Below are 27,081 nucleotides of genomic sequence, written 5' to 3' on the forward strand. Positions count from 1 at the left end.
TTTCTTACCCCCTTCCCCTTCGGTTTAATCTTTCAAGTTTATGCAACTAAGCATTAATATTATTTAACTCTGTTCCCGGCCTAATCTTCCCCAGATTATAGCTCCTCCTGGGGAGCAGGCACTCTTTCCTTGTTTATTCCTTTCTTCTTTTCCCCTTCCCTCTTCACTTCCCCCAATCTATTTGTGTACAAATCCGTCTTCAATAACAATACAATTACAGTACATCCTCATTATTATGCAATTTTTATATAATTTTTCCAAAACTATATAATATATATATTATGTATCCAGAAAGGGGGATATAGAAGGGCTTTCCTTCCCCCTTTTCTTTTCTCCTTTTGAGTAAAATGCAAAAAGTGCATAAAGTGCAAAAAAAAAAAAAAAATAAATAAAAAGGGGAAAAGATGCACACAGTGCAAAAAGTGTTAAAGGTAGTGAGGTTTGCCAAAAAAGTGCAAAAAACACAAAGTGTAGAGGTGCTAAAAAAAAAAAAAAAAAAAAAAATTAATGAATAAATAAGTGCAATTAATGCAACAGGTGCCAAAAAAAGAAAAAAAAAAAAGATAAAAAAAAAAAAAAAAAGAAAAAAAAAAAAAAAAAAAAAAGAGGGGAGGGAAAGGGGGGGGGGAGGGGGGAGTCCAACTGCAAAAAGTGCAAAATTGTCAGAAAGTGCATAGAGTGCCAAAATTACAAAAGAAGGGGAATGAAGGGGAGATGGAATACTCCCGAGAGCAAGGATAGGGGGGGGGGGGGGAGGGGGGTACATATTATTTCTTAGTTTGTCTATTTTTTTTTTCCAAGATATTTTTTAGTCCAAACCCTATATCCTTTTTATTTACCCTCCAAAAAAAAAAAAAAAAAAAAAAAAAAGGGGGGGTTAGAAAAATTATAAAAAAAAAAAAAAAAAAAAAAAAAAAAGGGGGGGGGGTGCAAATAACAATGTGGGAGGGGGGAAAAGAGGCAAGTTGTTGTGTTAGGTATACTAAATGTATAAATGTATGCTCTAGTCCTAGTCTCTTAATCTTTGCACAGGAGGAGAAGTGATGTCCAGTAACTTTTGATTTCAGCTATATCAGAAGGAGAAAGGGAATTCCAGCACATATATCTTGATATCCATTCAACTTAATATCCAAAGTAAAATATCCGAAAAAAGACAAAAGAAAGAAAAAATGGGGGGGGGGGAAGGGGGAATTACAAAATACAGTCCAATAACTCCTCCAGGGTCACACTTTCTCTATTTATGGTTAATTTGATGGTATTAATTTTTTTTTTTTTTTTTCAAATAGGGTCCATATTTCAGGTTCCCCCAAAACTATCGTGTTTTCTCAAGTATCATATCGTCCAAAACCTTCGTTCAGTCTATTGAGATAAATATTTTGTCTGGGGCAGTCCACTCCACTTCAACCATATGATCGGATTCTCCTCTCAGCCCCCGTGCATCAGCCAGATCATAGGTCTTTCATCCAGTTTGATATTTTAAAGGGGCTAGCATAAACTGGTCTCTATAACCATCAAAGACCCAAGGCAGTTCCTTGAAGGGAAAATCCAATATAACAGTCCTCTCAAAGCAGCCCGCAGGACATGGGGGGACAGGGGGGAGAGAAATTTCAGTTTAACAGTCTATCACTCTGCATAGCCACGAGATTACAGCCGCTCTCTCTTTCTTACCCCCTCCAGAGCCCCCTCGCCGTCAGCCGCATCAGCGTCCTCTCGGTGTCTCGGGATCTCCACACTCCGCTCTCTCTCTAGGAGGAGGTCTCTGCAAACAATCGCCTCTGCAGTCAGTGAACCACGTCCTGGGTCTAAGGCTCCAGGAGCGGACTTCCGCTGATCTCCTTCACTCCTTCTCCCCACTCGTCCGGATCTAACAAGCTCCTTATCGTGAGGGGGAACGTAGATTTCTGTATCTGGCTCCACCGACGGCAGGATACTTGAGCTCCCCCACGATCGTTGCTTCAATTACTCAATGGTTAAGCATGTGTATAAGCTTAGGCATAGGCATAGGCATATGTAATATCGGTAGTTAAGACAGCATGCTTTTCAGCTCGCCGGGGAGGTGCGCCTTCGGCTACGGCGTTCAGCTAGTAAGTGGCGCCATCTTCTGTAGCTCCACCTCCCTCATCCTGGCTGTGTGCAGGCAGCCTGTACACGGGAATTACCGTTTTGGATCTTCTTTGTTTTAGTCTGTTCGCTAGGAATTTACCTGCCTTGTTGTTATTAGCATAGTAGTTTAATTTTAGTCTGTTCATATATTGGTCGTGTTGTGTGCTAAATAATTCCCTGAGTTGTGAGCGTGTATTGGCTAGTTTTGAGGCAGTGGCAGCTGTAGGTGTGAGTTGGTTCTCTCTTTCAAGCTTACAAAGTGCAGATATGAGTTCCGTAATCTTAGCCGAGCGGGACTTATGGGTAGAGGTCGACCGATATATCGGCCGGCCGATATTTGCCGTTTTTTAAATAATTGGCATCGGCCGATTTTGCTGATAAAAAGCCGATTTAGAACTACAGCGGGACTTTGAAATGTCGGTGTGAAGAAGTCAGTGTGAGTTGCCTGAGTCGTCATAGCAACACGTTCCTCCTCTCTGGGCAGACTGCCAAGAAAAGAACTAAATGATACAATGTTTACACTTCAATGAATGAAGGCATCTCTGTGTGTAGAAGTTCTCAGTTTAACCATTTAAAGACTAAATCTTTTCTGACACTTGATGCTTACAAGTAAAAATCCTGTATTTTCTGCCAGAAAATCACTTAGACCCCCCCCAAAAATTATATATAATTTTTTAGCAGAGATCCTAGGGAATAAAATAGCGGTTGTTGCAATATTTTATGTCACACGGCATTTGCACAGAGGTCTTTCAAATGCATTTTTTTGGGAAAAAAATACACTATTTAAAAATAAAATAAAAACAGTAAAGTTAGCCCATTTTTTTTTTCGTCCAAAAGTTTTGACTACCTGTTTTTATTTAATATATAGGTTTTTTTTTTTTTTATCTAAATCATACATACAAGTAAACTGATTGGAGGTTTGTTTTGTTTAATAAATGTTTAAATGTAAGACATTTTCTGTATTTTCTGCTTTCACACTGGAGCGTTGATGTTAAAACGCAAGTTTTAGCGGCTCTTTACCATCATTTTAGCGGTGCTATTTGGCTGCTAGTGGGGCACATATAACCCAGCTAGCGGCCAAGGAAGAGGTTAAATGCGCCCATGAAGCACTGCTGCCAAATCTCTTTGCATGCGCTTCTGCAGTGGTGCCCATTCATATCAATGGGCATGAGTGGTGGAGGAGCGGTATACACCACTCCAAACGTGCTGCTTGCAGGACTTTTTTTTAAGATCCTGCCAGCGCATCGCCTCAGTGTGAAAGCACTCGGTCTTTCACACAGACTGCAGGGGAGCCGTTTTGCAGGCACTTTACAGGCGCTATTTTTAGCCCAAAAGCGCCTGAAAAACACCCCAATGGGAAAGGTGTGTTAGATCAAGGGGGATTAAAAAAATAATAATAAATAAAAAAGGAAAAAAATAAATAAATAAAATCGGCCTAACATATCGGCCCAAAAAAATCGGCATCATATCGGCTATCGGCCGCCATGATTTCTAAATATCGGCATCGGCCAGAGAAAAACCCATATCGGTCGACCTCTACTTATGGGCTACTGTGTTCAGTTTGATAAGGATACCCCGGATATAAGCTTTGTGGGCATTCCAATTTGTAAAGGGATTTGTGTCAGTGGGGGTGTTCAAGTGAACGAATTCTGTCAACTGTTTGGCGATATCTTTTTGTAGTTTAGGGTCCTGTATTATGTAGTCATTGCAACGCCATAAGCGAGCTGCGGCAAATGCACTCCCACCCTCTATCTGAATAAGTACCGGGGCATGGTCTGACCACGTTATATCATATATAGTAGAGTGGGAGATTCTCTGCAGCAGCAACTTATCTACTAGAAACATATCCAATCTCGAGTATGAGTTGTGTCTGGGGGAGTAATATGTGTACGTTCTATCATTTGCATTTAGACAGCGCCACGCATCATACAAATCTTCTTTGATAAGAAGGTCCCGAAAATTTGGGTTACGATTTTTAGTTCGGGAGGAAGAGTCTAGTTTGTCATCTACTACCATATTGAAATCACCACAAATTAATATGCTCCCCGCTCGCATCTCTGATATTTTTTTGGTGACACGTTTTACAAATTGGAGTTGACGCGAGTTGGGAGCATATATACACGATAATGTGAAAGGAAGCTTATTTATGGTACAAACCAGAATGATGTATCGACCACCTGGGTCGCAAAAGGAGTCTTTCAGTTCAAATACCACCGTATCTCTCACAGCTAACATCACTCCTCTCTTCTTCGTCGTAGCAGAAGACAGAAACACATGCGGGAAGCTCGGGTGGGAACATCTAGGTGTGGCTGAGCTATGAAAATGAGTCTCTTGGACTGCTAGAATGTCTGCGTTGTGCTGGATAGTCTCTCTCCATAGGGATCTTCTTTTAGCCGGATGGTTAAGGCCCCTCGCATTGATCGATAAGATCTTAACTGACATTCAGAGTTGTGGGGCGATAAGGCAGTCGATAGTTTCTTCGTCCATGGTGTATATTGCACAGTGTTCTCTGAAGTGGAAAGGATTTAGATGCAACGGTCAATAGGTCCTCCGATAGCTGTTTAGTTAAATAGGGAGCAGAGTTAAAGCATAGGTGGAACTTCGCGACAGTCAATATCCAGGATGACTGCCAATAGTAATGGTAAGGAAGGCAAACAATCGGAAAAACGGTAATGTCCAGAACTATATGTGGAGATATTCGAAAAATTACAGCTGAGAGCATAGTAGTCGAGCATAATCTCCAAAGGTCAAAAAAGGTAGGAAAACAAAAGGAAAACTCTTAAAAACATACGAACAAGTCCAAACGGACCAGGCAGACTAGCCGCCCAAATGGAGGGAGCTACGGTACGGTGTACGGTACCATAGGCCTTCGGGGAACCCTACTGTACTTAGCAGGTCGAGTCATACTGGTCGGTTCAGGTACGCCTCGAATTGGATCTTCTGCGATGTGGAATTTGCCACTCTGGTTGTACTTTGCCAGGTGGGGGCTTATGCAGTGGAGGAGGATCATCGCTGTTATCTGGCGGTAAGATTTGCCAATGACGGATGAGACGCAATCCATCTTCCAATGAGGTAATCAAGTGAGTGGTGCCCTGATGTGAAACGACAAGTTTAGCCGGGTATTTCCATTTATACATTATCTTGTGGTTTCAAAGCGCTTTAGTGACTGTCGCCATGTTGCGTCGCAATTGCAGCATGTATTGCGAAAGGTCCGGGAGCACTTGTAAGTTTGCGGCCTGTTCTGGAATGTTCTCCGCTTTGCGGAAGGCATCTAAAAGTAGCTCCTTGGTCTGGAAGAAATGGACTCGAAGGAGCACATCTCTCGGAACTTCTTGCGGTAAGAAGGAAGGTTTGGGTACTCTATGAATCCTGTCTATCTTCAGATCCATTGGGGACAATGATGGCGCTACCGCTTGAAATAGATCTGTGGCATAGGACTGGAGCTGTTGTGTTGTGACGCTTTCCGGTATGCCCCTTATTTTGAAATTGTTCCTACGGGAACGGTCCTCGAGGTCTGCCAATTTCGATTGTATTTTAGATATAGAGTCTTGCTGGGACATATGGGAGTCAACAAGTGCGTTGAAGGATATAGTAACATCACTCATCTGCGTTTCAACTTGATGCACCCTGTCCCCTAGTTCAGTGATTTCAGCTCTACATTGCTGGAGGCATGTCATCATGTCTGACTGCAGCGATGATCTAAGCGACATAAGCATTTCTTTGAGTGTGATATCCGAGATTGATTGCCCTGTGGTTGGGAACATGGCGATTGGGTCTGCTGGGGTATGTGTGCCTGAGTCTTTGATATGAGCACCACTCACCTCCATGTCCAGGGCTGAGTATTTGTTTTGATGTGCAGGGCTTTCTGGATCCAGCCTGGGCTTGGATTTCGCCGGACTTCTAGTTGTGGGTGAGTCACACGGAGAGGTATTTCCACTGTTCAGTGCAGCGAACATGGTGTGTTCAGTAACTGCATTCCTCTCCTTCTCCGTCCTCAGCGCTTCCGGTCCGGATGGTGGCACTAGAGCACTTGAGGCTTGCCTGTGGTTTTGTCTCTCGCCGCCATTTTCCTGTGGTCCGCGGGAGACGGCCGGAAAAAAGGCCGGTAATTTTTGCATTTTCTCTGCCGCGCGAAGCTTCTTCTTCATGTCCCCGGGACTCCTCACGTCTGAGGTACTTCATCGAGCCGCGGCGGCGATTCTGGCTTTCGACCGAGCGGCGGTAGGCCGGTAGTTCCCCGTCAGCCGAGCGGAGCTCTATTCACTTGCGGCCATCACGGTCGGCGGTCGCCACGCCCCCAGGCTTACATTTTTTGATCCTACTCATTCCTGGGGCAACAGTTCAAGGTTTCACATAGATTTATCATTGGCACCATATTTAGCACTAACAGACAGTTTCCCCTGACTAGTTTAATGCAACCACTGGTTTTGTTTCTACTGAACATGCAATTTCTCCCATGGATTCAGTTCTAATTCAGCCTACTCACCCTCATACATCTTTGGACTCCTAAGACTTTCAGCAGCTTCTCTTCATCACCATACCACTACAGCCTCTGACATTCTATTCCCAAAACATCCAAGGTTTCAATTCAACTATGAAAAGGACCAAGGTCTTTACTCCACTAGGTTGCCCAGTGAACAGTTAATACTTAAAGTTATTTAATCGGACTTCACCAGCCCATACCTTCCCGTTTTGCTCATTCTGCTATACAGCTGCGTGGGTGAACATTTGTCAAGATGTTATGCTTTTTACAATAAAAACTGTTGTACCAGAAAAAATCTGAAATGGATCTGAAGTTTTAACAGAAAACATACAAAACTGGACTTACATCATCATCATCATCCGTATTTCCTGATATAGCTCTCATCTCTTTTCTTTCCTGTTCCATAAAGGGAATAAGGTATCCCACAGACTTTTTCATAACCCGAGCAGACTTTATTACCTAAACCCAAAAGGCAAACGCAACAATTAAATAAATTACTTGCTATTCAATGAAGATAAAAATATTATGGCCACAACTAAATATATAAAATAGCATTCAGCAACTTAAAAGAAAACAAATGTTTACTCTATATAGTGAATCATCGTGTTGCTGTATACTCAGATACAAACCACACTGCATTGATCTTGTGAAGAATTTGTCTTCCCTTTAAAACCCTATTTTAGGAAGACATTATGGACACAGGATAGCATTCTAAAACACTGGGTCATGCTGCTCCCTTCAGGAGACACAAGCAAAGCAAAGCTTTATGAATAGCCCAGTATAACCTCTCAAAGCAGTGATATGAGTGGATCATTCGAACAAGAGAGAAGAACCTTTGTAAAACCCCTTATGAAGCTCTGCTTAAACCCTTTACTGCACTCTTTCACACAAAATGTATATTAGTTGTCCTTTTTTATAGCCACCCAGCTTCCAATAGTGAAATACTGGAAAACTCCTACTCTAAGCATTAAAAAATAAGACTAAACAATTTTATAGTTAATGGGAAACTAACAGCTATCCCGAAGGATACCCACAAACAAAACCTAGGCATATGCAACCCTGCATATCATATACCTGTATGTATAGATTTGAGAATACATTATGTACTAGTTGATAAAATAGACACAACAACCCCTGGTAACCCCCCCCCCCCCCCCCCCCACACACACACTTTTTCTTTGGTAATCTCTAGGAATCCTCTTTTCCCGACTTTTGACCTCCTCAGTACCCATTTAATATGCAACATTCATGATTGTGATTATATTTTGCCCTATTTAGTATTTGTGTTCTTTCATATACTTATTGTGTGCTTTCTCCTTTGCATTGATTAAACCACATGACTTCTTTATATATCAGTTTTTTGTTTTTTTTTATGAATCTACTTTGTAATAACCATTGGGATTAATCTTATTGAATGTCTAAGCTGTAAATTGCTAAAACAGTCAAAGTTTTTTGTGCAAAAGGGAGAAGGAGAGAGACCTATGTACAGGAATACTCACTTGTGACGGACCGCCTGGCACCCCGCCTGGGTGCCTCCGCCAAGATACAGCTTCCCCCACTCTGCAACCAGAGTATAGCAATTTTACTCAAGCATCAGACAGAACCAATGTGGAGTAAAAGAAGACTAACTTGATTGGACATAAACAAAGGTCTCAAAACTAGGGGCAGTCACCACATGAATAATAAAAACAAATATTACACAATAATATAAACATCCCACAATGGTTAGCTAACAAGGTAAAGTGGACAATACTAATCACAGATACAAGAGGATTAGCAGACGGAAACAGTCGGTGACACAAGTAGCTCAATTAACCACTTCCCTCCCACTGTCATATGATGTCCTTGACTTTAACCACTTGCTTACTGGGCACTTAAACACCCTTCCTGACCAGACCAATTTTCAGCTTTTGGTGCTCTCACACTTTGAATGACAATTACTCAGTCATGCAACACTGTACCCAAATGAATTTTGTGTCCTTTTTTTCCCACAAATAGAGCTTTCTTTTGGTGGTATTTGATCACCTCTGGGGTTTTTATTTTTTGCGCTATAAATGAAAAAAGACCGAAAATTTTGAAAAAAAACGCATATTTCTTTGTTTCTGTGATAAAATTTTGCAAATTATAATTTTTTTTTCAGAAATTTTGGCCACAATTTATACTGCTACATATCTTTGGTAAAAATAACCCAAATTAGTGGATATTATTTGGTCTTTGTGAAAGTTAGAGAGTCTACAAGCTGTGGTGCGAATCGCACAAAATTGATCACATCTGATGTACTGGTGGCCTATCTCATTTCTTGCGACCAGAACAAGTCAGGAAAGTACTAATATCCCCCAAATGACCCCTTTTTTGAAAGTAGACATTCCAAGGTATTTACTAAGATGCATGGTGAGATTTTTGATGTTGTCATCTTTTTCCCACAATTCTTTGCAAAATGAAGATTTTTTTTTTTCCTCACAACATTTTCAATCTAATAGGTTATTTCTCTCACATGGCATGTGTATACCACAAATGACACCCCAAAATATGTTCTGCTACTCCTTCTGAGTATTACGATACCAAATGTGTGAGACTTTTACACAGCCTGGCCACATACAGAGGCCCAATATTGAAATAGCACCATCAGGCGTTCTAGGAGCATAAATTACACATTTCATTTCTCAACCACCTATTACATTTTTGAAGGCCCTGGAGCACCAGAACAATGGAAATGCCCACAAAGTGACCCCATTTTGGAAAGCTAACACCCCAACGTATAATCTATGAGGCATAATGAGTCGTTTGAATGGTTCATTTTTTTTCCAAAAGTTTTGGGAAAATGTGGAAAAAAAATGAACGCATTTTTTTTACGCAAAGTTGTCCATTTATAAGATATTTCCAACACATAGCATGTACATAGCAAAAATGACACCCCAAAATACGTTCTACTACTCCTCCTGAGTATAACGATACCAAATGTGTGAGACTTTTACACAGCCTGGCCACATACAGAGGCCCAATATTGAAATAGCACCATCAGGCGTTCTAGGAGCATAAATTACACATCTTATTTCTCAACCACCTATTACATTTTTCAAGGCCCTGGAGCACCAGGACAATGGAAATGCCCACAAAGTGACCCCACGTGGCACTGACGGCAGATGGCGCTGACGGCAGATGGCGCTGACGGCAGATGGCGCTGGAGGCAGATGGGGCTGGAGGCAGATGGGGCTGGAGGCAGATGGGGCTGGAGGCAGATGGGGCTGGAGGCAGATGGGGCTGGAGGCAGATGGGGCTGGAGGCAGATGGGGCTGGAGGCAGATGGGGCTGGAGGCAGATGGGGCTGGAGGCAGATGGGGCTGGAGGCAGATGGGGCTGGAGGCAGATGGGGCTGGAGGCAGATGGGGCTGGAGGCAGATGGGGCTGGCAGATGGGGCTGGGGCTGGCAGATGGTGCTGGCTATTTTCTCTGGCTAATTGCTCTGGCAAATGGGGCTGGCAGATGGCACTGCGGCTGGCAGGTGGCACTGCGGCTGGCAGGTGGCACTGCGGCTGGCAGGTGGCACTGGCGCTGGCAGGTGGCACTGGCAGGTGGCACTGGCGCTGGCAGGTGGCACTGGCGGCACTGGGGCTGACGGCACTGGGGCTGACGGATGGCGCTGGCAGGTGGCACTGGGGCTGGCGGCACTGGGGCTGACGGATGGCACTGGCAGGTGGCACTGGTGGTGGCAGGTGGCACTGATGGATGGCACTGGCAGGTGGCGCTGGCAGGTGGCACTGGGGCTGATGGCACTGGGGCTGACGGCACTGGTGCTGGCAGGTGGCACTGGCAGGTGGCACTGGCAGGTGGCACTGACGGGCGGCACTGACGGGCGGCACTGACGGGCGGCACTGGGGCTGACGGGCGGCACTGGGGCTGACGGGCGGCACTGGGGCTGACGGGCGGCACTGGCAGGTGGCACTGGCGCAGGCGGCACTGGCGCAGGCGGCACTGGGGCTGACGGCAGGCACTGGCACTGGGCTGACAGATGGCACTGGGGTTGACACACAGATTGCTCTCCCTCCTCACACGCTGTCTGTGTGAGGAGGGAGAGACACTGCAATGGGAGATAATCTCATATGTTTACATATGAGATCATCTCCCATTGGCAGCTGCGATCGCGCTGTGAACGGCCGCTTTGATTGGCCGTTCACGGCGATCTGTATTTGCCTGTCTCCGGGAGACACGGCGAATACAATACTTCTGCGATGCGCGCCCCCGGCGGCGCGCATTGCGGAAGTAAACACCAGGCCGTCCAGGGACGGCCAGGCGAAGGAACCCGCCCGCTCTAAGGCCGTCATTCGGCTATAGGGCGGGTGGGAGGAGGTTAAGCAGGGACATCTAAATGATGCCTGAAGCTACAGGCATCATTCAGATAGTCTTTTAGAGCCGGCGATTCCCTACACCATAAAAATGATCATAGCAGCTGTTCAGCCTCGTAAGCGTTTTTATGGGCAACGAGAGGGCACACCCCCCCCCCCCCCCTCCGGTGCTTCTACCAAGCCCTGCCATCGGTGAGTCGGAGAACGCATCAGCCGGCCCTGGATGCTGATTTCTGGCATACTGGATGATCACTATGAGTCTCTATGATCATTTGGAGGCTGGATGTGATGCTATGACATCGCGTCCATCCTCTGCATTCGAAAAAATGGTGCCGCCTCGGCTGGGAAGCTGAGGTCGTCTTATTGACCCCATAGCTCACTTTAAAGAGGACCTGTCATGCTTATTCCTATTACAAGGGATATATACATTCCTTGTAATAGGAAGTAAAAAATAAAAAAAAATAAAAGTGTCAAACTATAAAAAAGTAAAATAAACCATAAAAAATAAAATAAAAAAATAAAGCCTCCCCATCTCCGTGTGCTCGCACGCAGAAGCAAACACACACCCACATATGTAAACAGTGTTCATATCAAACATGCAAGGTATCACTGCAAACATTAGAGCAAGAGCAATAATTTTATGCCTAGACCTCTGCAACTCAAAACATGTAACCAGTAAAAAAAATTAAAGCGTCACCTATGGGGGTTTTTATGTACCGAAGTTTAAGCGCCATTTCATGAGCGTGAAGCGTGACATGTTAGGTATCCATTTGCTCAACATAACAAAATCTTTCACATTATCAAAAAAAATGGGCTAACTTTACTGTTTTTCTTCTTTTTTTTTTTAAAGCATGAAATAGTTTTTCTTCCAATAAGTGTGTATGAAAAATTGCTGCACAAATACTGTGCAAGATAAAAAGCTGCAACGACCATCTTAATCTCTAGGGTGTCTGCTAAAAAAAAAAAAAAAAAAAAAGAATCCTGGCCCATCCTCCCCAGTAGCACACAATGGGTTAACATCTCACATTACCAAAAAGTGAATGTTCTAGCTTTGGCAGAACAACACTCCTTGCCTATCGGCAATTTTAATATTTCAGGCGTACTACTCGAGACGCCAACAATTTATTTCCGGGAAAATTATCTCTTCACCCTGACATCTTCCTAGCAATATGTCAGATGGGATACTCCATACATGGACCTATTTGCATCCACATTCATTAGTTAGGTCGACAACTTTGTCAAACAATGGGTCCTCTAGCTGGTGGAACAGACGCATTCGGATTCCCAGGGGATTAGTTCTCACTGATCTATGCATCTCCTCCAGCTCTGCTACTTCCGCGCCTTCTCCGCAGGATTAAGCAGGAACAAAAGGCAGTGATTCTGGGGGCCCCAGAAGATCTGAATTTATCGAGATCATAAGGAGGGCAGTTGAAGTCCTTTGGACTCTGCCATTATAACCAGACCTTCTTGCGCTGGGTCCGGTATTTCATCTACTCTACGGATAAGGAGTTTAACAGGTTTGACAGTTGAATCCCACTCTATAAAAGATCATGGGTAATCTCCTTCAGTAGTGTCTACTTTGACTAATGCCAGGAAGCCGGCTTCCAGAATCACTTACTATAGAATCTGGAAGGCATAGGTTTCTTGGTATTGATCCAGGGGTTGGCACCCCTGGAGTTATGTCAATAGGCAGGATTCCTGCATATGGGATCTGAAATGAAGCTGGCCTTGACTTATCAAGAGCCAGATCCAGGCCGTGTTTGTGTCTTTTCCTATGGCCTCTTGCTTCCCTCTCTTGGTGCATAGTTTATTCAGGGGGTAAAATTTTATTCCCCCCATCAAGGCACCTCTAAATCCTTAGGATTTAAAATTGGTCTTGCCGGCTTTGTTAAATCAGCCGTTTGAACCTTATGAGAAATTCTCTTGGTTCTTTGACAAGAGAGAAAAATTCTTTTGCTTGCCATTTCTTCTGCTAGAAGATTATTGGAACTAACGGATCTGTCTTGTAAGAGCCATATTTCATCATGTATAGGGATGAGATGATTTGATGTCCTCATCCTGAACTCTTACCAAAAGTGGTAACAGGTTTTCATTTAAACCAAGATATTCTTCCTTCTTTCTCCCCAGAAGCCTTAATCTGGGGAAGAGAAAGCACTACAGTCTCTTGATGTAGTAAGGGCGATCAGAATTTATTTAAGGGTGACTGCTCAGGTTCGCAAAACACAGGTTTTGTTTGTACTGCCAGAGGGTCCAAGATAAGGACAGGCAGCGTCAAGATCCACTATTTTCCAAATGGGTTTGTCAAGCGATTGATCAAACTTCAGTTTAAAGAAATTCTTCCTTCTCATATTAAGAGCACATTCATCCAGGACGATAAATGCCTCTTGGGTGGTGCATCATCAGGCCTCTGTGGCTCTGATCTGTAAGACCGCAACATTGGTCTTTGGTTCAGACGTTTATCAGATTTATTTTTTTAAATCAATATTAAAAGTTCATGAGGAGATAGCCTTTGGGCACAGCATACACTGCAGGCTGTAGTACGAGTCCTCTGGCCTCCTGTTTCCTTGATTCTGTCTCCCCCCCCCCTTCAGTTGCCATGGCTATGGGACATCCCACATAGTTATTAATATGGCTCTGTGTCCCCTGATGTAAGAAAAGAAAAGAAAATTTTAAGAACGGCTTATCTGTAAAATCCTTTTCTTTGATGTACATCAGGGGACACAGAGATCCCTCCCTTCTTCTTATACACTTTGATTGCTTGGCTACAAAACTGAGGACTCCCAGTAATGGGTTATATGGGGGAAGTTCACGCCTTAAGGGGCGTGTCCGTGTCCAGCACCTGATATGCCGATATAACCCACATAGTTATTACTATGGCTCTGTGTCCCCTGATGCACATCAAAGAAAAAGGATTTTACATGTAAGCGCTTTTAAAAATCCTATTATCAACAGGTGGCCTGGAGGAGTTGGGGAAAAGTTGCCTTTTATTCAGCTTTGGCACATGGAGATATGCAACTCCCCTCCTTGCAGGATGAATACAGCCGATAAACTTATGAAAGGATTGGATGTTTAAGTGCCAATTCAGATCTCCAAGATCTAGAATGGGTCTTACCTCTCTGCTTGGCTCTGGGACCTTAAAAGGTTTGAGCCAAAAAACCCTGTTCCACTAAGGGAAACTCTGACATCACTGACTGGGATAAAAGCTGATCCAGAGACCAGAAAGACACTTCTGATTTTTTTTTTTTCTCTGGAACCTTAGGAGCATTCTTTGAGGATATGAACACTCTTACATAAGACTGACGCATCAGCAGCCCCAAGGACCCCACAGGCAGCACCCAAACCCTCGGATCGAAAGCCGACTGAGTCATCCGGGCTCTTGAAACTCTAGATGTAACCTAGAGAAAAATCGCAGAAATCCCTATGCTCTTAACATTGTTCCTGCCAGAATGAGAATCGCAGGACCTTTCCCCTCACTCAAACAAATGGGGGTGCTCCTTCATGAGAAGGCCTTTGCATTCTGCTTGATGGGCTTTCTGCCCCCAAGATACTAGTGCTGCCCCTGGGAACATTCTCCTGAACCTGACGATTGAGACCGTCGAGACTGCCTAAAGGCAGATACCCCAGGCATAGGAGAGGCTGCATGATTAAGGGACACAGACTGGCTAAGGGTTTTTACCTGGTGCTTCGGCTGACCAATATCTCCATGGACCTCTGCAAAAATGCACTAGTCCAAGTATAAGCCATAGGGCTTAAATGATCGAGTCCTTCATAGCATCTGTGAGACACTGTGCGCCAAATACACCAGCCCCCTGCCGGGTCTGCTGATCAGGCAGAACTTTCAGGTATCTCACACCTGTTCCTTAACCCCTTGGAGTCCACATTCCAAGGCATTGGCTTGACTCAAAATGTGCTCCACCACAATAGTGGAGCAGACGTTAAGGGGTTAATGGACTGAACTACTTCAATTGCAGCCAGAACTGAAAAAGACATCTTGTCTTTAAAAGGAAAATCCAACCTTAACTTGCTGGATCCTTTACCATCAGTGCGTTATCCCTTGGACATGTGAGACTCCGCTCACTGAGGTATTGCAGCATTAATAGCTGGAACCCACCCCATTTCTTTCAGAAAAATGTCCCATTCAGAATACATAGCTGTGCATTTTTAGTGCTTTTTGCATCTTGCAGATTTGCACTACAGAACTTGTTCCATAGGACACCATGTTGAATGGACTCCCAGGTGATACCTCAAGAGCCTGTGGCAGGCAACAAAAGGGTTAAGGGAGTAGACTAACGCCTGATTTGTGCGGCTACTCCCCGTTAGGATCCTCTGAAGAGGAATTTGAACATTTCCTCATCCTGAGAAGCTGAAGAGGGCCCTTCTCCACTAGATTCCTCAGAAGTGGAATCATCAATTTCCTCCCGATCCTCTGAGGGGGATTCCTCTTCTTTATCCCTGAGTTCCTCACGCTGAGGGACCTGGGTGACAGAGGGGGGCCTAGTGCTTTTTCTTCCACTGAGTGAAGATACGATTAAGGCCACTAATCATTCCTCTAAACCATTTATGGTTAAGGAAAAAACCTCCCGTGTAATGTACACAGGGGCTGAAGTGCCACAAGCAGCTGCAGCCCCTGACCCCAACAACTCGACCTGGCCAGCCTCCCTGGGTCCTACAGGGGAGGGGGGGAGGTGCTGCAGAGGGGGGGGGTCCTCAGAGACTGAAGGGGACCCCTTAGAGCCCCTATTCGTCGGGGTACTTGTACCTCTTTTACCCATAGTGCAAAGCAACAAAAGGTAGAGGTACCACACACAAAAATGCACTGACTGCTGAGCCCTGTAGTTCAGCAACTGGGAATGCCTGTGTCTCCCACACTCACATGTGCCTGTCAGCTCTGTGCATCTGAAAAAGAGTGCACTTTAAAGCCCGTGTAGCCTAGTGCTCCGCCACCTCCTCCGACCACTTACCCCCCGCTAGTTTTTAAAAACAAGCTTTTCCCGCGCGAGCAGAGGCTCCAACCCTGCTGGCAAGCATGGAGGGGAGGCTGAGACAGAGGAGAGGGAAGGGCCGGTGGATGTGGGGCCGCTGTAATGGCGGTGGTGGACGGGGCGGACGGCGGCGGCGGGGTATATTAGCGCTCTCTGCCCAGGCCTGTCTCAGCCCCGTAATCCATGGAGGGAGAATGCCAGAAGGAAAAAAAAAACCCTTACCTTCATCCTTCTGGAGCATGGCTGGAGAAGGATAGAGCGTAGACAGCAGCAGACAGACAAGGCATGAAAAGGTATGTGCTCTTGGCAGCCCCCGGTGGCGACTATAGGCATAGCATACATTTACTTAAAAGGAGAAACCTACTAGAACTAGAAAAATTCTTGAGGCGTCTCCCTTACCTTATCCAGCTGCAGGGTCTGAATAACAGACCCAATCTTCACCTCTCACGGTGGGCTCCATTAGGAAACAAACCTTCAGAGACTGGGGCCCCCTTAAATAGGGGAATCTGCAGTTCTGGGCCCGTAAAGCACCCTGCCAAGAATATGGCTGAAAAAAAACAAATACTGAATCCCAGGGTCCAGCTCTCTAAAAAGAGAAGCGTTGCAGGTAAAACCTTGTTTCTTCAGACACGAGGCACGGGCACCATCCAATTCGGCCTGGAAAAAACACCTTGAATGGATCCGGTCGCATAGCTGGCCCCAGTAAGGATATTCCCAGCGGAGCACAGCACATCTTTCCTTGTGACCAACATCTAAGACACTGGCGAGAAAACTGAGGACTCCCAGTAATGGGAGGGGTTATATGGGGGAAGTTCACGCCTTAAGGGGCATGCCAGTGTCCAGCAACTGATATGCCGATATAACCCACATAGTTATTACTATGGCTCTGTGTCCCCTGATGTAAGAAAAGAAAAGTTGTTTGCTGCATCCTCCCCACCGCCAAACTTACCCCTCCATGTTCAGCCTCTCAGCGTCAGAAGACCCTGAATGCTGAAGGGAAATCCTTTTTTTTCTAAACTGGGTGCCTTTTTGTGCCAAGGCTATGGACAAAACGATGCTTAACCACTTCAATACCAGGCGCTTAAACACCTTCCTGCCCAGAAAAAAAATTCAGCTTTTAGTGCTGTTGCAATTTGAATGACTATTGGGCAGTCATACAACACTGCATCCAAACAATTTTTTTTTTTTTTTTATCATTTTGTTCCCACAAATAGAGCTTTCTTTTGGTGGTATTTGATCACCTCTGCAGTTTTTATTTTTTGTGCAACAAATAAAAATACTTAAATTTTGAAAAACAAAACAAAAAAAAACAAAACATTTTTCTTTGTTTGTTAACCACCTCGCGCCCGCCCTATAGCTGAATGACGGCCGTAGAGCAGGCGCGTTCGTCCGGGTGGTCGTCCCTGGACGTCCTGTTTACTTCCGCAATGCGCGCTGCCGCGGACGCGCATTGCGGAAGTTATGTGTTCGCCGTGTCCCCCGGGGCCGTTTACAGCATGATCGGCGTGTCCAATGGGAGATGATCTCATATGTAAACATATGAGATCATCTCTCAGCGCCGCTCTCCCTCCTCACACAGACAGTGTGAGAGGGGAGAGATGAACGGCTGCAGCGGCAGCCGTTCTGCCTCGAGTTAAAAAAAAAAAAAAAGTGCCATCCTCCCCCAGCAGCGCCATCCGCCCCCAGCAGCGCCATCCGCCCCAGTGCCACCTGCCCCCAGTGCCATCCACCCCAGTGCCACCCGCCCCCAGTGCCACCCGCCCCCAGTGCCACCTGCCCCCAGTGCCACCTGCCCCCAGTGCCATCTGTCATCAGTGCCACGTATAAGTGCCATCTGTCATCAGTGCCACGTGTCATCAGTGCCACGTGTCATCAGTGCCACATAGTGCCATCTGTCATCAGTGCCACGTATTAGTGCCATCTGTCATCAGTGCCACGTATTAGTGCCATCTGTCATCAGTGCCACGTATTAGTGCCATCTGTCATCAGTGCCACATATCAGTGCCATTTGTCATCAGTGCCACCTGTCAGTGTCACGTGCCATCTGTTGTCAGTGTCACGTGTCATCAATGCCACTTATCAGCGCCATCTGTCATCAGTGTCACGCGTCATCGGTGCCGTGTATTAGTGCCATCTGTCATCAGTGGCACATATTAGTGCCACGTATTAGTGCCATCTGTCATCAGTGCCACGTGTCTTCAGTGCCACGTATAAGTGCCACGTGTCAGTGCCACTAGTCATCAGTGCCATCTGTCATCAGTGCCACGTATCAGTGCCATCTGTCATCAGTGTCACGTGTCATTGTCCTGGTGCTTCAAAAGTGTAATAAATAGTCAACAAGTTAGATGTGTAATTTATGTTCCTAGAACACATGATGGCGCTACCTGCATGTTGGGCCTCTCTATGTGGCCAGGCTGTGAAAAAGTCCCACACATGTGGTATTGTAATACTCAGGAGGAGTAGCAGAATTTTTTTGGGGGGGGGGTGTCATTTGTGGTATACACATGCCACGTGAGAGAAATAACCTATTACAATGACAATTTTGTGGAGAAAAAAAAAAATGAAAAATCTTAATTTTGCAAAGAATTGTGGGAAAAAATGACAACATCAAAAAGCTCACTATGCCTCTTACTAAATACCATGGAATGTCTACTTTCCAAAAAGGGGTCATTTGGGGGGTATTTGTACTTTCCTGACTTGTTCGGGTCACAAGAAGCGAGATAGGCCACCAGTACATCAGATGTGATCAATTTTTTGCGATTCGCACCACAGCTTGTAGACTCTCTAACTTTCACAAAGACCAAATAATATCCACTAATTTGGGTTATTTTTACCAAAGATATGTAGCAGTATAAATTGTGGCCAAAATGTATGAAAAAAATTTATAATTCACAGAAACAAAGAAATATGCGTTTTTTTTCAAAATTTTCGGTCTTTTTTCATTTATAGCGCAAAAAATAAAAACCCCAGAGGTGATCAAATACCACCAAAAGAAAGCTCTATTTGTGGGAAAAAAAGGACAAAAAATTCATTTGGGTACAGTGTTGCATGACTGAGTAATTGTCATTCAAATTGTGAGAGCACCGAAAGCTGAAAATTGGTCTGGGCAGGAAGGGTGTTTAAGTGCCCAGTAAGCAGGTGGTTACATTTTTCTTTAAATAAGTACATTTTCTTCTTCAATGATGGGCACTGATGAAGTGGCACCGTTGAGGTGGCACTGACAGGCACCGGTGATGGACACTCATAGGTGGCACTGCTGGCCATCACAATTTCACATGTGTTACATGATGGTGCCAGTCAGTACTCATTTGTAGGCACTGATTGGCATTTACACATGTGGATGACCATAGGGTACATACCTGGCCATCCACATGTTGCCCCCTTCCCTGGTGGTCCGAGCAGATTCCCTGGTGGTCTAATGCAGGCATCCGAGGGGGGCTTTGCTGATAATCAGCACAGACCCTCCTGTCAGGAGAGCCACCGATCAACTCTCCTCTACTCGCGTCTGTCAGACACGAGTGAGGAAAAGCCGATCAACGGCTTTTCCTGTTTACATCATGATCAGCCATGATTGGACACAGCTTATCACGTGGCCGGAGGCTCGTTACCGAGATCGGTGTAGCAGTGTGTCAGACTGACAAACTGCTCCATGATCTCCTTGATGCGCACCCCCACGGGCGCGATGTGGCATATTATCCTGAAGGACGTCATATGACGCCCAGTCAGAATAACAGAACCACTTTCTAGACTATTTGTTTTAAGGTTGAACTGGATGGACTTGTGTCTTTTTTCAACCTGACTAACTATGTAGACATCAATCTGCTATTGACCGGGCAGGGAGTGGTTAAACAGCATTGATATTGTACAGGTGTGGTATTATAAGAGCTCTGCAATGTTATCATTGTATCTCTCTTTTTTTTTTTTTCTTTCCTGTCTTTATATGCAGCACACTGCACTGCTGTCCTGGCTTTGTCAGTCTGAGGGCAGCACTGGATGGGACCGCCAGATGCCATGCAATGGTGTAATGATCTTGGGGGTCTGCAGTTGTTTAGGGCTTTCCTACCCCTCTCTCTCTGCAGTCCTGCAAGGTAAAGGGAAGGGAGGGGTAGATCTGGCGCTATACCTTTAAATTATTAGTGAAAAACACATAAGTGATAGGTTTGTCAGCATGCTGACAAATAATAATCTGATAATAGTTTAACACCAAAAACTACTTGGTGAAACTACCGGTAAATATGGTGTGTGTGTGTTCAATCTTCTATCTATACGAGGGAAAAAAATAAAAATAAAAAAAATTGCACCTAAAGTGCTGCTCTGAGTGCCTAGGTCACTATAAATATCATGCATACAGTGCTTAACCACTTGACCACTGGACACTTAAACACCCTTAATAACCAGACCAATTTTCAGCTTTCGGTGCTCTCACATTTTGAATGACAATTACTCAGTCATGCAACACTGGACCTATATGAAATTTTTGTCCTTTTTTTCACACAAATGGAGCTTTCTTTTGGTGGTATTTAATCACCGCTGGGTTTTTTATTTTTTGTGCTATAAAAGAAAAAATACAGAAAATTCTGTAAAAAAATGAATTTTTCTTTGTTTCTGTTATAAAATTTAGCAGATTAGTAATTTTTTCTTCATAAATTTTGGCCAAAATTTATACCACTACATATCTTTGGTAAAAATAAGTACAAATTGGTGGATATTATTTGGTCTTTGTGAAAGTTATAGAGTCCACAAGCTATGGTGCCAATATCTGAAAATTGATCACACCTGAAGTACTGACGGCCTATTTCAATTCTTGAGACCCTAACATGCCAGAAAAGTACAAATACCCCCCAAATGAACCCTTTTTGGAAAGAAGACATTCCAAGGTATTTAGCAAGAGGCATGATGAGTTTTTTTAAGTTATTTTTTCCCACAATTCTTTGCAAAATCAAGATTTTTTTTTCCCTTTTTTTTTTCCACAAAATTGTCATTATCAGTTTATTTCTCACACACAGCATATGCATACCACAAATTACACCCCAAAACACATTCTGCTATTACTCCCGAGTACGGTGATACCACATGTGTGAGTATTTAATAAGAGGCATGATGAGTTTTTTGAAGTTGTCATTTTTTCCCACAATTCTTTGCAAAATCAAGATTTTTTTTACTTTTTTTTTCACAAAATTGTCATATTATCAGTTTATTTCTCACACAGCATATGCATACCACAAATTACACCCCAAAACACATTCTGCTATTACTCCCGTGTACGGCTATACCACATGTGTGAGACTTTTACACAGTGCGGCCACATACAGAGGCCCAACATGCAGGGAGCGCCATCAGGCGTTCTTGGAGCACCCAGGCCAATTCTGACATTTCTCTCCTACATGTAAAAATCATCATTTATTTGCTAGAAAATTACATCGAATCCCAAAACATTATATGTTTTTTTAGCAAACACCCTGGAGAATACAATGGTGGTCGTTGCAACTTTTTATCTCGCACGGTATTTGCGCAGCAATTTTTCAAATGCTTTTTTTTGGAAAAAAAACTGTTTTGTGCTTAAAAAAAAAAAAAAAAAAAACACAGTAAAGTTAGCCCAATTTTTGCATAATGTGAAAGATGAAGTTACACTGAGTAAATCGATACCTAACATGTCACTCTTCAAAATTGCACAGGCTCGTGGAACGGCGCCAAACGTCGCTACTTAAAAATCCCCATAGGCGACAATTTAATTTTTTTTTTACTGGTTATATGTTTTGAGTTACAGAGGAGGTCTAGGGCTAGAATTATTGCTCTCGCTCCAACGTACGCAGCGATACCTCACATGTGTGGTTTGAACACCGTTTTCATATGTGGGCGGGACTTACGTATGCGTTCGCTTCTGCATGCGAGCACATGGGGACAGGGGCGCTTTAAAAAAAAAAAAATTATTGTTCATTTTACTTTATTTTAGTTTGACATTTTTTTCCCCAAAAATAAATTTTTTGATCACTTTTATTCCTATTACAAGGAATGTAAACATCCCTTGTAATAGGAATATGGCATGACAGGTCCTCTTTACAGTGAGATGTGGGGTCAATAAGACCCCGCATCTCACCTCTAAGCTGGGAAGCCTGAAAAAAATAAAAAAAAAGATTCTGGATTTGATAGTATTGGCGAGTCGGTAGAAGCACCGGAGGGTGGCGGGAGGGGGGGGGGGGTGTCTATGGCTGGGTATTGCAGGGTATCACCGACTATGGCTGGGTATGGCTGGGTATATCAGAGTATGGCTGGGTATCTCAGAGTATGGTGTTGCAGAGTATTGCGTTGCAGAGCATTGCAGGATATTGAAGGGTGTTGCAGAGCATTGCAGAGTGTTGCACGGTATTGGCGGGTGTTGCAGAGCATTGCAGAGTGTTGCAGGGTATTGGTGGGTGTTGCAGAGCATTGCAGAGTGTTGCAGAGCATTGCAGAGTGTTGCAGAGCATTGCAGAGTGTTGCAGGGTATTGCAGAGTATTGCAGGGTATTGCAGAGTATTGCAGGGTAATGCAGAGTAATGCAGAGTAATGACAGGGTATTGCAGGGTAATGCAGAGTAATGCAGGGTATTGCAGAGTAATGCAGAGTAATGGCAGGGTATTGCAGTGTAATGCAGACTATTGCAGGGTATTGCAGAGTAATGCAGAGTAATGCAGAGTAATGCAGGGTATTGCAGAGTAATGCAGAGTAATGGCAGGGTATTGCAGAGTATTTGCAGGGAATTGAGGGGTTAATTTTCGGTGAGCAGCGATGTGGGCACTGCAGATGCAGCCCACATCGCTGCTGACACCGATCTCCTCCCCCTCCGCTGTTCCGATCAGTACAGAGAGGGGGAGGGAGGAACCGGCGTCATAACATGACGCCGGTTTGTTTACAAGTGATCACTCCGTCATTTGACGGAGCGATCACGTGGTAGACGGCCGCGACGAGCGGATGCTCTCGAGTGCGCGCCCCAGGGGGCGCGCGAGAGCGGAATTCTGGGAGGTCGTCATATGACGGCCTCCCACAGTTAAGAAACCGCCCTAAAGCCGTCATTCGGCTATAGGGCGGTTATTAAGTGGTTAAAATAATATTTGAGCAAACCAAGCAACATACTTCTGAATAAAATTAATGAACATTATTAATAATAAAATTAATAAACACAGAGTGCTGTTTAAAAAGTGATGATGGAATCAGAAATGATAATAAGTGAAAGTCCCGCAATTAAAAGTAAACAAAAAAGTGTATGGTGCACAAAAATGATGATTTTCTTCAGAAAAACAAGAGCGTCTCCTGGTGCGCTTCTCAGTGAATAGTAATGCAATTACCCTCGCCAGAGCTCCCGATGACGTCAGTGTGACGAAACGCGCAGGACATGGCCATACAACGTGCACTTTATACATAGACGGCAGTGGCCGGCGGTATCTTAACTAAGCTATTTGTGATCATTGTTATGTGAGTAGATCTCTTCTTAATAAATTAACTGTCAATACATACTACACCATGGATGTGTCTTTTCCTCATTATACATAACGTCGACACAATACTAGCGGAAGAGCAGGCATCTCCCAGGACAACATCAAGCCAATGCCAGAGAGCAGCACAGTGGCTCATACTGTGGAGGCTGATCCACCCAATAGGGGTAAGATTTCTGGCGAGGGTAATCACATTACTATTCACTGAGAAGCGCACCGGGAGACACTCTTGTTTTTCTGAAGAAAATCATCATTTTTTTGCACCATCCACTTTTGTTTACTTTTAAGTGTGGGGCTTTCACTTACTATCATTTCTGATTTCACCATCACTTTTTAAACAGCACACAGTTTATTAATTTTATTATTAACCACTTAACGACCGCCACATGCCATTGTACGTCATCACGATGGCATGTACAGGCACAAGCACGTACATGTACGTGCTTGCCTTCCAGCGGGTGGGGGGTCCGATCGGACCCCCTCCCGCTGGATGCAGCGGTCCGTTTCGCTTCAGGAGCGGTCCAGGATGAGGGGACGGCCGTTGGCTTCTGGCCATCCCCTCTCGATCGCTCCTGGCGAATGAGAAGCTTCGTCCCACTGTGTATTGTATACACAGGCAGGGAGGAAGTGATGTCATTCTCCTCGGGGCGGTCTTTTTGACCGGACTACGAGGAGAAGACTAAAAGCAAGTGTGCACCAACACTACACTGACATGTAGGCACACATAGGTACACAAACCCCCCCGATCACCCCCACGATCCCCCCCCCCCCAGTCACAGTGTCACTGATTGCAGTGATCATTTATTTACTGATCACTGCATTCAGTGTCAGTTGTAAAAGTAAAAACTGTCAGGGCAGTTAGTGTTAGGTCCAGGGTAGCCCCCTACCACCCCCCAATAAAGGTTTAACCCCCTGATTGCCCCTAGTTAACCCTTTCACCCCCTTTTGCCAGTGTCACTAAGCAATCGTTTTTCTGATAAATGCATTAGTGTCGCTAGTGTCGCTAGGTAGCTAGTTATTTTTTTTAGGTTCACCGCCAGGTTTTTATAGCGCTAGGTACCCCGATATACTACCCAATAATGGTTTTAAACCCCTGATTGCCCCTAATTAACCCTTTCACCCCCTTTTGCCAGTGTCACTAAGTGATCATTTTTCTGATCGCTGCATTAGTGTCGCTAGGTAGCTAGTTATTTTTTAGGTTCACCGGCAGGTTTTTATAGCGCTAGGTACCCCGATAGACTACCCAATAATGGTTTTACCCCGATTGCCCCTAGTTAACCCTTTCATCAGCGATCACTGTATAAGTGTCACTGGTGACGCTGGTTAGCCAGTTAGTTATTTAGCTTCCCGTCAGGTTTTTATATAGCGCCAGGGACCCCCATTTACTACCTAGTAAAAATTTGAACCCCCTGATTGCCCCTAGTTAACCCTTTCACCAGTGATCACCGTATAAGTGTTACGGGTGACTCTGGTTAGTTAGTTTGCTTTTTATAGCATCAGGGCACCCACCATTTATTACCCAATAAAGGTTTAACCCCCTGATCACCCGGCGGGTGATATCAATTAGGTTTTAGGATCAGGGTCTGCGTCGCCCCAGGCAGCGCTAGGTTAGTGTCAGTACCGCTAACACCCACGCACAAAGCATAAACCTCCCGTAGTGGTATAGTATCTGAACAGATCAATATCTGACTGATTAGATCTATACTAGCGTCCCCAGCAGTTTAGGGTTCCAAAAAAACGCATTGTTAGCGGGATCAGCCCAGATACCTGCTAGCACCTGCGTTTTGCCCCTCCGCCCAGCCCACCCAAGTGCAGTATCGATCGCTGTCACTTTCAAAACACTAAACACATAACTACAGCGATCGCAGAGTCAGGCCTGATCCCTGCGATCGCTAAGTTTTTTTTGGTAGCGTTTTATATTTAAATCCGGAAGGCAGTGCTTGGTTTTCGGGGTCCCGTACGTGGCTAGGCTCCCAAAAAGTCCCCCACATGTGGTATCCCCGTACTCGGGAGAAGCAGCAGAATTTATTTTGGGGTGTAATTTGACTTATGCCCATAGCAGGTGTGAGCAATATATCATTTACTGACAACTTTGTGCACAAAATAAAAAAAAAAAATTGTAATATTCCTGCAACTTGTGGCAAAATATAGAATATTTCATGGACTCAACATGCCTCTCAGTAAATAGCTTGGGGTGTCTACTTTCCAAACTGGGGTCATTTGGGGGGGGGGGGGGGTTGTGTTATTTTGGCATTTTATGGCCTTCAAAACTGTGATAGGTAGTGAGGAGTGACTCACTTAGAAATCCTGAAGGCAGTGATTGGTTTTCGGGGTGCCGTACGCGGCTAGACTCCCAAAAAGTCCCACATGTGGTATCCCCGTACTCAGGAGAAGCAGCAGAATATATTTTGGGGTGCAATTCCACATATAACTATGGCATGTGTGAGCAATATATCATTTAGTGACAACTTCTTGTATTTTTTTTTTTGTGTCATTCAATCACTTGGGACAAAAAAAAAATATATATTCAATGAGCTCAACATGCCCCTCATCAATTTCCTTGGGGTGTCTACTTTCCAAAATGGGGTCATTTGGGGGGGGGGGTTGTACTGCCCTGCCATTTTAGCACCTCAAGAAATGAGATAGGCAGTCAAATTAAAAGCTGTGTAAATTCCAGAAAATGTACTCTAGTTTGTAGACGCTATAACTTTTGCGCAAACCAATAAATATATACGCTTGACATTTTTTTTTACTAAAGACATGTGGCTGAATAAATTTTGCCCTAAATGTATGACTAAAATTCAGTTTATTTGATTTTTCTTATAACAAAAAGTAGAAAATATATTTTTTTTTCTCAAAATTTTCGGTCTTTTTCCATTTATATTGCAAAAAATAAAAGTCACAGAGGAAATCAAATACCATCAAAAGAAAGCTTTATTTGTGGGAAGAAAAGGACGCAAATTTAGTTTGGGTACAACATTGCATGACTGCGCAATTACCAGTTAAAGCAGTGCAGTGCGAAATTGTAAAAAAAAAAAAACCTCTGGTCCTTAGGCTGACAATTGGTCCTGGGCTGAAGTGGTTAAGGACCAGGTCTCTTTCAGATTTGGCGTTTACATGTTTAAAACAGGTTTTTTTTTTATAGAAAATTACTTAGAACCCCCAATTATATATATATATATTTTTTTTTTTTTTTCTAACACCATCGAAAATAAAATGGCGGTCAATGCAATGCTTTTTTTAACACCGTATTTGCGCAGCGGTCTTACAAGTGCACTTTATTTGGAAAAAACAACAACTTTTTTTGGAATAAAAAAAAAATAAGACAAAAGTAAAATTAGCCCAATTTTTTTTTTTTTATATTGTGAAAGATAATGTTACGCCAAGTAAATTGATACCCAACATGTCATGCTTCAAAATTGTGCCCGCTCGTGTAATGGCGTCAAACTTTTACCCTCAAAAATCTCCATAAGTAGATATTTAAACATTTTTACAGGTTGCACGTTAATGCTAGAATTATTGCTCTCGCTCTACCGATTGCGGCGATACCTCACGTGTGGTTTGACCGCCGTTTTCATATGCGGGCGTGTATGCGTTTGTGTTACAATATTATTCCAAATTCGTAATTCGGCACTTATAGGTGTTATAATATATTTATGGCAAGTTTGCAAAACATATTTGGTTTTATGATTATTTAT

The 27,081-nt window shown here is 44.1% G+C and overlaps 1 protein-coding gene across 3 annotated transcripts in view; it reads right to left on the bottom strand.

Annotated features, from left to right (window-relative positions):
* MTR (5-methyltetrahydrofolate-homocysteine methyltransferase) overlaps positions 1-27,081 on the bottom strand; it is a 1,186,028-nt gene that overhangs the window by 396,462 nt on the left and 762,485 nt on the right. For all 3 annotated transcript variants that reach the window (XM_077486511.1, XM_077486510.1, XM_077486509.1), the window contains exon 21: positions 6,932-7,045. In XM_077486511.1, the coding sequence (XP_077342637.1) occupies positions 6,932-7,045 (114 nt within the window). The remainder of the gene's footprint in view (positions 1-6,931; positions 7,046-27,081) is intronic.

This window comes from Lithobates pipiens, unplaced genomic scaffold (genome assembly GCF_037356315.1).
Source record: "Lithobates pipiens isolate NorthernLeopardFrog02 unplaced genomic scaffold, aLitPip1_a1.2 Scaffold_18, whole genome shotgun sequence".
Taxonomy (NCBI): domain Eukaryota; kingdom Metazoa; phylum Chordata; class Amphibia; order Anura; family Ranidae; genus Lithobates; species Lithobates pipiens.